We start from the raw sequence: 14,725 nt of genomic DNA on the forward strand, positions 1-14,725 counted from the left end.
AAATCATCCACATAATCTTCCATCATAGTATGCATCATGTCATGGAAGATGGTGGTCATTGCTCTTTGATAGGTCGCTCCTGCATTCTTTAGACCAAAAGGCATTACATTCCAGCAATATGTGCCCCATGGACATGTGAAGGCTGTCTTATGTTGGTCCTCTGGTGCGATCTTTATTTGATTGTATCCTGAAAATCCATCCATGAGTGAAAGCATGGCATGTCCTGCTGTCAAATCCACTATGATGTCGATATTTGGTAGAGGGAAGTCATCCTTAGGACAAGCCTTATTTAGATCTCTGAAGTCTGTACAAATGCGGATGCCCCCTTTTGGTTTGCCGACTGGCACAATGTTGGAGATCCATTCTGCATAATCAATTGGTCTAATGAAACCAACATCCAGGAGTTTCTTGAGTTCTGTTTTGACTAGCACTGCAATTTGAGGATGCATCTTACGAAGCTTCTGCTTGACAGGTTTGGCTCCTTCTGCTACGGTGAGGTGATGCATGACTAAATCAGGATCAAGCCCAGGCATGTCTGCATATGACCATGCAAAGTTGATCTGACGCTGTTGGAAGAACTCTATAAATTGAGGCTGTTCCTCTGGAGTGAGAAGGGATGCCAGATGTATGATATGAGGATTTTCAGGAGTCCCCACATTGTATTCTTTGGTTTCCTCGATAAGAATTGTTGATCGTTCCTGTTGTGTACTAGCAGGGAGAATGTCAAACCCTTCATCCTTAGGCGCCTCAGAGAGGTTTTCACCATTGGATACGCTCTTTCTTTTTACTTTTGTCGGATCAAACAGTGCCACAGTGTGGTTTTCACTGGAAGATCCATGTTTTATCGTTATATTTTTGCAGCTGAAGGGTTTGGCATCCACCCCGAAGTATGCTGCGCTATTAAGTTGAATGGCGAATCCAGCTTTGTGATCCCCGCTTGGTAGATTATCCCTTAATTCCAAAAAGTCAATGATAGCCTCATCGTTCTGGAAGAGGTCAAGACATGGGGGATTTGGTTGGTTCCATTCAATGAGTTCAGGGTGGATAATGGGCATTACTTCATCGATTAAGTTAAGTGCGGGAGATGTATCAGTGAGGGTTAAGATAGTGTGGTGAAGGTCGTTGATAGTACTCTCCCTGTCAGAATCAGGCATAGGATGAGACGTAGGGTCTGTGGAAGATGTTTCCAGCTCAGGTACCCAAGTGGTCTTTATCTGTGCTTCTCCGTAAACAGGGATGTCTTTGCGTGGTGGAGGTGGTGATGTGTCTTCCTCATCTGAAGTGTTAAGTTGCACTGAATCGAATTCCCACTCATGTGAGTCGGTCTCTGAATCACTCTCTAGCATCCGATTGCTATACCATACTGGGATGTCTTTGGAGTTGAACACGGCAGGTGTGATTGGTTTATGTATCTTTGTAGTGATCGGTGCTGCAGGAACTGTGATGGGGTTTAAAGGATTTGTTACAGGAAGTATCGGCAATGGTGACTCAGTGGTTTCTGCAGGAACTGCTGGTGCCATAGATGTCGTGGCGGGTTCTGATGCAGTTGCTACTGCTAATGGTGTTATTGATGGGATTACTGGTTCGTTTGGTGGGATGATTGGTATTGTAGATGGTTGTGGTGGAGTTGTGAGCCTCGATGGGGTAGTGGGGATAGTGTTTGATGGTGCTTTGATTATAAAAGGTGTCCTCTTTGCAGTAGGTGGGCAAAATGGTTTGCTGGGTTTTCCTTTGAATTTGAGTTTAGGAAAGACTTCTTTTTCAAAGCCTAGGCCTGTATTACCTTTGGGCTTGAATTCTGGTAACAGAGGTTCATGTCGTCCTTGTTTGCAGTATCCCAAAGCACTCTGACCATCATATCCCATTCTTTGCATAATGAGGAGGCCTTTGCCATACTGTTCTGTAGGAAGTGTAACTCGCGGTTTATCAGTGGTGATGGGATCTTTATAGATCCATTCCGCTAGGTCCTCATCTTGTGTCTCTTCCTCTTGACTCTTTCCAAGGATGAAAGGAGCTAAGGCACATGCTGGCGTGATCAGTGGTTGCTGGAGTAACTGTTGTGGTTTACCGTGCGTTCTAGGAGAAATGGGCATTTGTCCCACACAAAAGAGCTGACTCAAGTTGTATTCTCCAGGACCTTCCTCTGCGACTTTCATCTTAAGCTTTTCTTGCTTGGGTATAGGAGTGTTTAAACTGGCAAGAGAGGCGGGACTTACATATGATGTGGAGGAAATGGCTTCTCTATTATTAGGAACTGTAATTTCCGGTTGATGGCTAATATTATGGCAAAATGCAAAGGGATTTGCATCGCCCAGGATTGTGACCTCTGCCCCATTATGTGGAAACTTGATACATTGATGGTAGGTAGATGGAACAGCTTGCATGGCATGTATCCAAGGTCTCCCTAATAATAGATTATATGGCAGAGGAAGGTCCAGAACCTGACAAATGATGTGCTTTACCACGGGGCCCACTCGGATTGGTAGTACCACAGCTCCTTTGGATGAACGCTCTGCATCATCATAGGCCTTGATGGTGATCTTCTTGCGAGGATCCACTGATTCTATTGCATATCCCAATGCTGTGACCAACTGTAGTGTGCAAATGTTTAGGCCTGCTCCATTATCGATCAAGACTCGCTTGATCCTGTGTTGGTTGACAAAGCCTTCAATGTGGAGTGAGGCGTTATGAGGTTGTTGGAATGAAGAGTTGTCGCTTTCGGAAAAAGTGAGACAAGGTGATGACTTTAGATTTCCAACCATGGCTTGAAATTGGTCCGTGTTCAGGTTTGCAGGGACTGACGCCTCTTGGAGTGCTTGATCCAAGATTGTTTTATGAGAGGGTGATAGACGCAAAAGCTCCAAGATGGATATAAGCGCAGGGGTTTTGTCTAATTGTTCCACAAGATTGTACTGCTTTGGGATGGAGGTGGTGCCTTGTGGAGCTGCCTTGATGGTGACCTTGCCACGACGCGTAACAACATTGCAATTTGAGGTGGGATTTTTGAAGGTGATAGTTGCAATTTGTTCACTGGCATCATACAGGTGATTGACAGTGTAATTATACGCAGCTTGCATATAATCAGTGGTATCAGGACCTCGTCTGGAAGTGGAAGGACCCCTTTGATCTTGTGATGGAAGTGGATTCTTGAACATCTGATGATCATTATTGGTTGTTTTTGGGTCATGTCCTTCAATTTCAATTTTTTGTTGCCTTGACCGTGATCGGGTTTGAGCCATTTTGTTTGCAAGTTTGTTTTGAAGTTGATTGAAGATGATGATGAGTGGTGATGAAATGAAAGATTGATGATTGGTGATTTGTGTTGTATGTGGATCTCTAGCACTTTAAGGTAGATGTAACCGAAATTCCTTCTTTGAATTGCTTGCTTGTTTTGATAAGTTTTGATGTGATAAGGTGCAGAGAAATCTGAGATGTGTTACAGATTTAACTACCTAGCAATGAGAGGATTCACTCATGAACTAGTTTTAACCTGCGTAGATGTGTCTCTTAGGATGAGCTTATCCTAGATGTAGAAACAATCTAAATAGTGATGTGCTGTGTTTGATTTCAAGCAATATCTAAAAGAGACTTGGGACAAGAACCTCTTAATGCTTTGAGAATTTTGGGATGGATTGATGATGAAGTGATAATGTATGAATGAGATGATGGATGAAAATGTTTTCAACTTCAATAAAAACTTTGTGTTACAAATGGGACAAACTCTATCTCTTCCCTTTCAGGCGTTGGTGGCACTTCTCGAGCTGTGTTGTAGGTGATACAGATGTTTGGGAAGAAGTTGGGATTAATCTTTCCTCCTTGATTTTTGTGATAACTCAGAGCTCTATATTGCATAAAAGCTCTGTGGTTCAATGATTCTGAATCAAACTCGGTTGTTTTACCTTGAAGGTATAGACGCATGCGATGTAGAAAGACTCTATGGGAGACAAAGATTTGTCGATTGATATAGAAGAATTTCCTCCTTTTGATTAAAGCCTTTGAGCTTAGTGGTCTTCTTTTCAAGGTAATATTCTGATGACACTTCTTCTTTCGCAAGATGTGAAGAATGGTCATAAAAGTTGTGACTCTGTGTTGTTTGCACTTTGTTTTTGGTATTTTTGGTTGTGTTGACAGATGTTGGATGAATACTTTGTTTTTGGGATTGATTTTCTGATTTTTCTTTGACAAGAAAACAAAGCAAGCACACAAACACAAGAATGTTGCCTCAAAAGGCACAAATGAGTATGGGTCTAGATCAACCCAATCCTTGGACTTGTTTTTGACCCTTCCTTTAGATTTATTTTAAGGTGTAATTCCAAAGCCTGAAGTCGGCTCAATTTGCACTAGGTCTGTAAAACGAACACACTTCAAACACTCTTTATCCCTAAGGTCAAATGGCCAGTTGTGATAAATTTAGCCCACATCTTGATATTTCTTCGACTTTGGTACTACATACCTTATCAATCCCGCCGTGGCAGGTAAGGATGTGATATACTAAGTCTTGCACGAGCATAACAAATAGATGATCCCTATGATGGGGGAGTCACCACTTTTATCAAGCCACAAGTGACCTTTCAAAAAGCTATGTTTCTACTCAAGGAAATATGTATGGTGAGTATCTTGGGAGCAAAACCATCTATGCTCTTGCACTAAATTATACCTCAAATATCCTCAATCAATAGAACGGGTGGGCTACTACTTAAAGGTGTTTAGTCATGTTCGATGTTTTTGGACATAAGTTCATTCTGCAGTGACTCACTTAAGAGCCTTGTAACTGGTGGTGGGGCCCATTTGTCCTTTCGGCCAGTTACACTGTAGGAACAGCTATACCCAAGGCTACAGCTTTCGCTCTCACCTGATTTCTATAGCGGCTCGAAGGATTTACCGCTCGAGGTCGTTCCCAAGAGTATCGATCCCTTGGCAGGCCTCTCTTAAAAAGATAAAATTTGAGCGTTACTAACACTTTTCTCTTGCACCTAGGACCACGAGAGCCAAGAGAGAGGATAGTGTGTGTTAGAGGTAGGACCACTCGACCAACTCTTTTGCACAAGTGTGCCAAACACAAAATTCACTTGTTCCTTTTAATTTGTCATTGCAATGTGATCTAACTATTTGGAGATGTTGCTCCAACAATCATGGTGTTCTTTTTAATTTTCAAAGGCAATTGTTTGAGTAAACTAGAATTTGAAATCCTGGTCAACTTAATGAAAAACACGTTTGCATGAAGTAAAATTGCTTTGAAAATGAGACAAGTTGATTGTGAATTTTATTTGCACCAAAAATGGAAGTGTGGATTGTGAGTTTTATCTTGATGCAAGAAATAAAATTTGCCTTGTTGATTTTAAGCACCAAAACGAAGTTTGTTTTCTAACTTGCAAAAAAAATAAAGTTGTTTTTGTATAAGTTTGTGGTTCTTTTTACCTTTGAACAATGAAATTCTTTTTAATAGCCCCAAACAAATGTGTGATTCTTTTTCAAAAGCCCAAATTTGAAATGTGAAGTTAATTTTAAACCAAAATAAAAAGTGAATTCATTTTTAAAACCAACTTCAAAAACAAGTTAGTAAAAAATATAAATCTACTCTTTAATCTAATTTAAATCTGCAAAAAAGAGAAAAATAGTTAGTAAAATCCGCCTATTTGGTGGGCTTCTACAAGCCTAATTTTTTTATTTTTTTTGGTTTTTTATTTTTTTTGGTTACAAAGTGATTTGTACAACATTTTGTTACAATAGCGCTAGTCTGCGTTTGAACAGAGGCACTATTTAACACAAACGTATTAAAAGAAAGGGAAAGACAGAGAAGGGAAAAGCATTGAAACAGGGGGAATAGCGCCAAAATAATGCCAAACGCACCAAAACAGTGTCAAAATCGCAACCTGTGTGACATTTTCAACATTCAAACATGTTATTGGTTAAAAAAAAAAAATTGATCTTTTTGGTGTTTGGATTCACGTCGGGTTCACCAAATGATGCTCTGCAAAAAGGATTAGAAAATCTGTTTGATGGCAACACACACAAGAGCACAAGAAACAAACGTTAGTGTTAGCAACAAAAGATTATCCTAAACAGGCATATCAAGAGAGATATTAAGCATGAAATAGAAAGCATATAAACATAGAATGAAATAGCTAATCAAGATGCTCATAGTTGCTCCTCCCTTGTTCCTCTCCTCTCCAAGTCCCAAATGAGTGTAGCTCTCAGCTTTTAGCACTAGCCATGGATGCCATATGGAGATTCAAGATGGTTGAATATGATAAGCAAATACTATGCAAGAGTAGATAGTGATGCTATGAAAAAGCTCTATGCTAATGCCAGTATAACAACAATACTCTAAATGCTTCCTTTTGCTTGAGGAGAAGGGTTCTATTTATAGAAGAAATAGGGAAATGAAGGGTTAAGATTGAGCAATCTTAACAAGGGTTAGGATTGAAAGTTGGGGATCCATGTGCACAATTGGCACCAATAAAATGGTGACAAGTTTCAACATAGGATTGGGTTGAGAGAAGAGGTTGGAGGCATTAAAGGCCTGAAAAGACCTCATGGTTATCTAGAAGGTAAGGGTCAAGTCTAAATTAAGATTACCCATTGGATTAGGAGTTAATCCAAGGATAAACCTTTGTGCAAATGTTTAAGAGATAATCATGGTCAAAGCATTAATGGCCTGATGAGACCTTTGGGTTGGGTAGAGGTTGAGTCAAAACAAATGTTTTAACCATGTGGGAGGGTTGAATTAACCATTAATGGTTATTGGAGACTTTGGGGATTAAGTGGTTGAAGGTTGGAAGCTTTTAAAGGTTATCCAAGACTTTGAGGGTTAATTTGTTGAACACACAAAGCATTAATTGCTTTTCAAAGACTTTGGAGTCTTTGAGAAGTGACTCCAATTTGCTTAGGAATGTGACAATATTTAGGGGATGGATTAGGCTAATTAGGAAGGGTTTAGAAGAATCTAGAAGGGGTTTAGGCATACAAGTGGATTTTGTAGGAAAATGCAAGTGGGAGAAATTTTGGTATTTTCAATTAAAATAAAATCATTTATTTCAATTAAATGGTGTAAGTTGAATTTGGATAAATATTTAAATAAATATTAATTTATTTAAATGAGAAAAAGAAGATAAAGCATTTAAAATGCTTGAAGACTTTGAGGGAAACCATTAAAGGCTTGAAGACTTTAAGGAAAACCATTAAAGTCTTTAAGAAGACTATAGAAGGAAGCCATCAAGTTTGAAGACTTTAAAGCCATCAAGTTTGAATACTTTAAGGGAAACCATTAAAGGTTTCAAGTGGGTGAGGATAAATAGGATTTTAAATAAATAATTTATTTAAAATAGTTGTGCAACTTGCTTTTGTAGGAAAATACAAGTGGGTGGAGGGTAAAGGTGATTTAAATAAATTATTTATTTAAAATAATTGTGCAACTTGCTTTTGTAGGAAAATACAAGTGGGTGGAGGATAAAGGTGATTTAAATAAATTATTTATTTAAAATAATTGTGCAACTTGCTTTTGTAGGAAAATACAAGTGGGTGGAGGATAAAGGTGATTTAAATAAATGATTTATTTATTTAAATGTGAGAGGTGGGATTTTGGGGGATTTAAATAAATATTAATTTATTTAAATGTGAGAGGTGGGATTTTGGGGGATTTAAATAAATATTAATTTATTTAAATGTGAGAGAAGATTTAATTAAACAAATATGATTTATTTATTTAATTAATGGTATGAATTTGGTTAAGTGAATTAAATCAAATAAATTGAATAATTTATTTAATTAATAGGAGAATGGGGTTAAGATGAATTAATTAAATATTAATTTAATTAATTATTAATTGATGGTTAAATAATCAAATAAATACTAAGTATTCATTTAATTAAGTGGACAGATTTATGTGACTACACAATGTATGCAGGCAAGTGTATGCATAGGGATGCTACATAGTGATTACCAAGCACAGAAGCTTGAAGACCTATTTGAATAACAGAGTAGAGAGCCCAGCAGAGGGACAAAATAAGTCCTATGACTAGATTGTTTTGAGCAAATAAGAATCTGCTTTAGCATTTTAGATGTGAAGTTGCAGATAGATTTTTATTACTGTTATTTTGTAAGTGACAGAAAATCTCTTAACTGAGTGGACTTAACAGTCTTATATGTAAACCCTCTAGCAAGGTAACATTCTAAATGAGTGTTTGAAATCCTTTGACAAGGTCACTTCTAACAAAGTGAAGATCCTAACAGATCTGAGGGAAATCCCTTAATCGGGTCACATCTAGCAATGTGTTTGTAATCTTTAACAGGATTTGCTTTTAATCGAGCATACTCTAGAAGAGTATATTTCTTAGTGGGTCCGAAATCCCAAAGTGGTTTTTCCCTATTTGGGTTTCCACGTTAAATCTGGTGTTATGAGTGTTATTATGATTATGTGTTCATAAGTTTGCATGTTTAGCAGTTTCTTGGTTAAGTTGTTGAAGTATAAGTTACCGAGGTTGAATCTGTTGATTTTATGGAAGTTTAAGTTTGTATGATTCACCCCCCCCCCCCCCCCCTCTCATCTTGTTAGCTATTGGCATTTGTACTTTACATTTAGTATCAGAACTAACAAAAGCATTATTTATAGAATAATAAATGAAAATTAACACAGAAAGTATAGATGAAATATATGAGATAGAAGATGAATATAAGAAAGGGAAAAGTTCAAAAAAGAAGAGAAAAAGCCAAGTAAAGAGGAGAGAGGCAAAAGAGTGAGAAAGAAAAAATTGAGAAACGTAGCTAAATCCCCCAAATTTATCTATTAGCATTAATAGTTGTTTACTTTTAAATTTCATTAAATAAAATATTCATAAAATAAAAAAGTTTGAGAGAACAAATTAATAGTGATTATTTAGAAATCTGAGAAAATTTTAAAATATTAAAAAATCAACTTGCTAGATCAAATACAAACAACAAACTAAAATATGCTTTAGAGGAAGATGATGAGACAATCGCTAAAGAAGAGAGACTAAAAATATTTATTTTTGGAGGAAGATGATATCTTGATAAGAGAGAAGAAAGAGAAAAATGTAAAATATCTAACTAAATTATGTTCTTTTTGAGGAATATGATGTGTCAATTAATAAAGAAGAGAAAGAAGAAGAAATATCAGAGGGAGAGGGTAGAGATAAATATGAGATAATTATTAGATGGAAGATTATGAAGAATGGGGAAGAAATAGACGAAAGTCACAAGAAGATAAATTAGTAGAGAGTAGTGAAGATATAACATAATTAGAATATGCCAAAGAAAGTTTAAGTGAGAATAAGGGTAAGGATTAGAATGTAACAAAATGAGTAGGGATACAATAACCAGGCCCAAGAGAAATGTTTTAGATATTTTGCATGGTCTCTAATTGTGATCAAGATTTTATTAAACTGTAATTGTATCTGGTTTAGGTTAACATTAACTATAATTTCTAATACAAATTATACCCATCACTAACTAAAAATAATTGCACTAAATAAAATAAATATTGGTCTATATATTACAATATCTCAATAATATCAAATCTTATTTTCTTATAAAATTGAGAAAATATATAAAATTATAACATGAGATCATGAGAAGTTGAGAATTGAAAACATGTCAACTCTAGTTTTGATGGTTCAATCCTATTTGTTCAACATTAGTATCTTCCTAAATAATTTTGAATTGGTTAAAGAGCAAACATTTATGACCTTTATGATGAAAGTAGTTTTTGGACAAACTAAAAAATATGAGAAAATTAAACTGTAAAAATTGTATCTACAATTTTGAAAAGAACATAATTTTCTATTAAGATCTCAAACTTATAAATTGAAATAAGTTGAATTAATTTTTATATCTCTATAAATATGTAAGACCTTATAATTAATAAGACTTAAAATGATTGTGTAACTTTGTTTTAATTATTTTTAATTATACAAATATATTATTAAAAATAAATAGTTTCATTTCTATTTCACCCATATATTTATGAAGTGATGTATTATCTTATATTTCTTTTTTAAGGATAATCACAATTGTGACACTTAATAGAAAGGAGATGCAAGACATAAAAAATATAATAACAATAGAAAATAATTATCATTTTATAATTAAATTTATTACAAATAAAATTTTATAGTTAAATTATACACTTTAAATAGTCATATAGACTAATTTTGCATAAAAAATGAAAAAATTCATCATTATAAAAATGTTATGGACTTGGAAAAAGTGGACAAGCAATAAAAATAAAAATAAAATTATCAACACACTTTGTTCATGTGAACAATTTTAACAGTTGATATCTAATAGCTTTGTCCTAATGTTTGATTAGAGATTTGGTGATTGTTTAATCTAGCCATAATTTCTCATATGTGGTGGACGCATTTCTTGGTTATAGTACATTTATTTAGTTTCAAGCATTAAGGGAACATAGAGAAATTCATTTTTTCTAATTTTGTATTCTTCAAATTTATTATCTATTTGTACTGTTATATTTAGCTAGTTGTTGAGAATCTTTTGAATATTTATGTTATTTTAGTCTTAATATATATTTTATATGGTCACTAACACTATTTTCAAACTTATAGGCTTGACATTTCATGGATTTGTCTTCGATTTTTTATTAATAAATAATATATTTTTATTAATTCGCTAAATTCAAATTCATTTCTATTTTCACATAATGTAAGAAAAAAAATTATAAGAATTTTCTTTCGATATGGATTCCACTATTTATTCTAAGTTTTAATAAGTAATATATGCTAGTGGAAAATGTAGACTAAAATATGTAGCATCCTAAGGATGGATTGTAGGCACCCATTCCACATAAGTGTTTTTTATATTAAAAGCAGCCAAAACAAGGGGGTTGACCCAGGTACAGAAAAAGAAAAACACTGGCAAGCCAACTGTTAGCAGAGAAGCAACAAAATCACAGCCCCCTAAACTTTCCTCTATCAAAAAAATTATGCTTACTTTTGTTAGTGGAAAGTGCAATTTGAAATATCTAATGCATATTTCGTTAATTTGTGTTTTACCAACATTCACTCCATCCAACTTCTAACAATTAACTTATATTAATCAGAAATACCAACTATAACAATCTAACATTAATTTTCTCATGAAAAAATTGTAGATGTCCATTTTTTCCATGCTTTTTCACTTACTTTTCATTAGTGGAAAATTCAAGTCAAAGCATCTAGAATCTCATCCCTCTCAAAAAGAAAAATTACCTGTCCAATTATGTTCAACTATTAAAGTCTCTCATTTACCTACCATGCACCTATATAATCATACTACCATATTCAATTTGGTTAATTAAAATCAAACCTTCATTCAAATCTTTGAAGTGAACTACAATCTATATACATAAAGTCTAGTTATAGACACCATTACACCAAAGATTATGATAATAAAGTCTTAAATGTCTACTTCTAGACTTAGCAAGTCAATAATAAAAATCTTAAATGTTGACTTCTAGACGTAACAAGTCAATAATAAACCAAGTATTCTCCCCTACATAAAGTCTAGATATATACATTATTACACCAAAGATTATAACAATACAAGCTTCTAGATTTAACAAGTTTTCTCCATACATAAGACCAAGTCCATAAAAAGGACAACTATGTGATTTCATAAGATTGTTTGTAAAAGAAGACAAACCTCTATGGAAAAATCAAAGGAAGTAGACAACCACCACCATTATTAGAGGGTGGGTAAGCAACTTCATAATGTCCTATTGTAATTAGTCTTCTTATAAGTAAACCTCAAAACAAATATTTGAAAAGGCTTGTATTAAAGCAAACCAACCCCGTTGAAGAGTATATAATACAAACACAAGATGTGCTTGCTCCGGCCTCGTTCCATGAAGCCCTGGCAAAATATAATCTATGGCAGGGGTCAGCTCTCCTTGGGGGCCTCTTTCCACGCCACTTTATTCAATCTATCCATGCTTACGTGGTACTCTATGACCGAATAAAACATGCCCTCGAATGACAAAACTTCCACCATGTGAAGAATGACCTACATTGACTCGACAGACAATTGGATGACCACATTGTGCATAGAGTCAAAATTAAAGTTGGGGCTCTAATGGAGATCTTGGAAATAGACAATGTTGACCCCTATGTGCCAACTTCTCAATCTGTGGAAAGGGGTCGGGCTACAGATAGGGTTCCAGACCTCAACGTACCGATGCAGGATGAAGCCATGGGATGGACTACCCCATCTCTGCCCACCTTCGATGCCCCTGTAACTCAGACCCATGAAGATGCCACCATGGTCGAGTAAAATTATTCTGACTTTGTTTTTTGCTAATCAGAATATGCTCTTTTTGGACGGGTGGAAAATCTTACGGCAACCGGTATGACCCAAAATATTTTGACTACCCCTTGCTTTCTGGTGTTGGCTCTTGCATTTTATTTCCACTGGTATACTAGGACTGGTAGAGGAGTCATTCTCTTAGCTTATCGGCTAGCACCAGTATTGGAGACTTTTCTTCTTTATGAATCAGTCATGAAGTCAACAGACCGGTATCAAAGTACTGGTACAACATAACCAGAAACCGGTCATGGTAGCTCTTCATTGTTCTGACAACCAGATTCCCGCTTCTCAGTTTGCACGACAACCGATTGTGTGGGTCGGTTTATATGGTTTCCTTTGGTCCCGTCCCGACCTGTTATTCCAATTTTGGCCCTTAAGCAGCTCATTCTACAGGAAGACCTTATCTATCTCTCTGGATCTGGGGGGCTTCTTCTCATAGCCCCTTCTCCTTTTTACATTGTATTTGAGCAAGGATATAGGGTTTTCTTCCTGATTCTTTCCCTATTGAGCTCTTGAATCAGTTTTCTTATATATATATATATATATATATATATATATATATATATATATATCAGTGGCTTGCCACTTTTTTTATTTTAAATGTTATGGACTTGGAAAAAGTGGACAAGTAATAAAAATTATAAAAAATTTATCAACACACTTTGTTCATGTGAACAATTTTAACAATTGATATCTAATAGCTTTGTCCTAATGTTTGATTAGAGATTTGGTGATTGTTTAATCTAGCCATAATTTCTCATATGTGGTGGATGCATTTCTTGGTTATAGCACATTTATTTAGTTTCAAGCATTAAGGGAACATAGAGAATTTGACCGCTTTGACCGCGTCAACAACAACACCAAGATTAAGAGACGGATGACTAGATGGTCAACCCCCAGACTTCACTGGTTCAAACTGAATTTTGATGGCTCTGCTCAACGCAACTGTCAGGCTAGTGGTGGAGTCATAAGGGATCATCTTGGGAACATGGTTGCAGCCTATGCTAGCAACCTAAGGGATAATACGGTCACTCAAGTTGAAGGAATGGCCCTCCTTTGGGGTCTGAAAATGGCTAACTCCATAGGAATAAAGCATCTCAAAATTGAAGGAGATTCTCGAATCATTATCGATTATATCAAAGGAAACGCTTCAGCAGGATGGAGAGTGGAACCTATTCTGAGAGACATTAGGTACTTTCTGGTCAAAATGAAGGACTTCACTATATGCCACATATTCAGAGAAGGAAATAGAGCCACCGATTCCATGGCGGCTGAAGGAAGATTGCAGAATGGCTTACGATGCTGGAGGGACTCCAATCTACTGCCAATCACCATTAAGGAAATCTTGGAAAAGGAAAAGGCATTTTCCAAGGAAAGGACAACCCCCTCTGCTCAATGAGGAAGGAAACCTTCTTGTATTTTTTAAATTGGTACGAACATCCCGCCAATTTTCACCCTAGACGGCCACATACCAAGGGCAGGCTGAGTCATCACTACCACATTGGATGGATTCATGATGAAGTACAGACATCGAAAATGATTACCCCCTAATTATTACTCGGACGGAGCCAACTGGCGACGACAAAGGTGGCGTTGGGAATCTGTCAACTCACATTGGCTCGAGTAAAGGCTCGCACACTCTGAGTAGATTTTCAGATATCGATATCTATGAAATCGTAAAGGGTAATAATCATTCTGATTGTTATGACCGTTCACTTCAAGTCCAGCACACCGTTCTCAGCCATTCCGTCTCGCATTCGCTTCGGCTCTGTGTTTTGGTTTTTCAAACTGTGAATCTGGAGGACTCATGAATGGGGGGGGACAGGCTCAGACTGGAACCCAACAAAGTGGATGAGTTCAAAGCCAAGCCGACGGCTTGGTTTGTGTGCATCGAAGGCGGTATTGACAAATTCATGGAAATATGAAGGGCAACGACGAGAGGCTCTCCAAACAATTCGTGACTTCCTGGGAGGACAGAAGGGTGACCATGGGGGGAATCTCTTTCAAAATCAATGAAGAAGTTATTGCTCAGGCGACGGGCCTATCAATGGAGGGCAGAAAATGGAAAAAGCAGAGCCGAATCGCGAATTCTACCAGCCTCAACCAATTTTTCCGCCATGGAGAGAACCCTATCAAGAGGGCTGGAGGTTTCAACAGGGAGGAGCTTCCCCACCCGTGGGACGAAGTCTGCTACATTGTGATGAAATATTTTACTCTGGAGGGCAGGTATGGCATTTTTTACTACTATCATCTCCCGTTCCTGAACCATTTGAGGAACAAAGACCTTATTTCCATTCCGTTATTTCTTCTACATTCAATGGATGCTAACATTAAGGATATAGCCGAAGCTAAGAAGAAAGGGAAGGAGTTTCCCATCCTGCATCAAGGCCTCATGCTCTGCCTGTAT

The 14,725-nt window shown here is 36.5% G+C and overlaps 1 protein-coding gene across 1 annotated transcript; it reads left to right on the forward strand.

Moving 5' to 3' along the window:
- The first annotated feature begins 1,443 nt into the window (after positions 1-1,443).
- Positions 1,444-13,717, forward strand: LOC131875914 (uncharacterized). Its single transcript, XM_059220637.1, has 2 exons — positions 1,444-1,563; positions 13,271-13,717. Exons 1-2 carry the CDS (start codon positions 1,444-1,446, stop codon positions 13,715-13,717), a joined length of 567 nt encoding a protein of 188 aa, XP_059076620.1.
- The last annotated feature ends 1,008 nt before the right edge of the window (positions 13,718-14,725 follow it).

This window comes from Cryptomeria japonica, chromosome 5 (assembly GCF_030272615.1).
Source record: "Cryptomeria japonica chromosome 5, Sugi_1.0, whole genome shotgun sequence".
Taxonomy (NCBI): Eukaryota; Viridiplantae; Streptophyta; class Pinopsida; order Cupressales; family Cupressaceae; genus Cryptomeria; species Cryptomeria japonica.

What these genes read in the sequence shown, in the direction of transcription:
- LOC131875914 (XM_059220637.1), top strand. Translation starts at nt 1,444, where the DNA reads ATGGGGTTTAAAGGATTTGTTACAGGAAGTATCGGCAATGGTGACTCA. An exon ending in CAGTTGCTACTGCTAATGGT is followed by an intron (nt 1,564 to 13,270) that starts GTTATTGATGGG and finishes CGCAACTGTCAG; the next exon opens with GCTAGTGGTGGAGTCATAAG.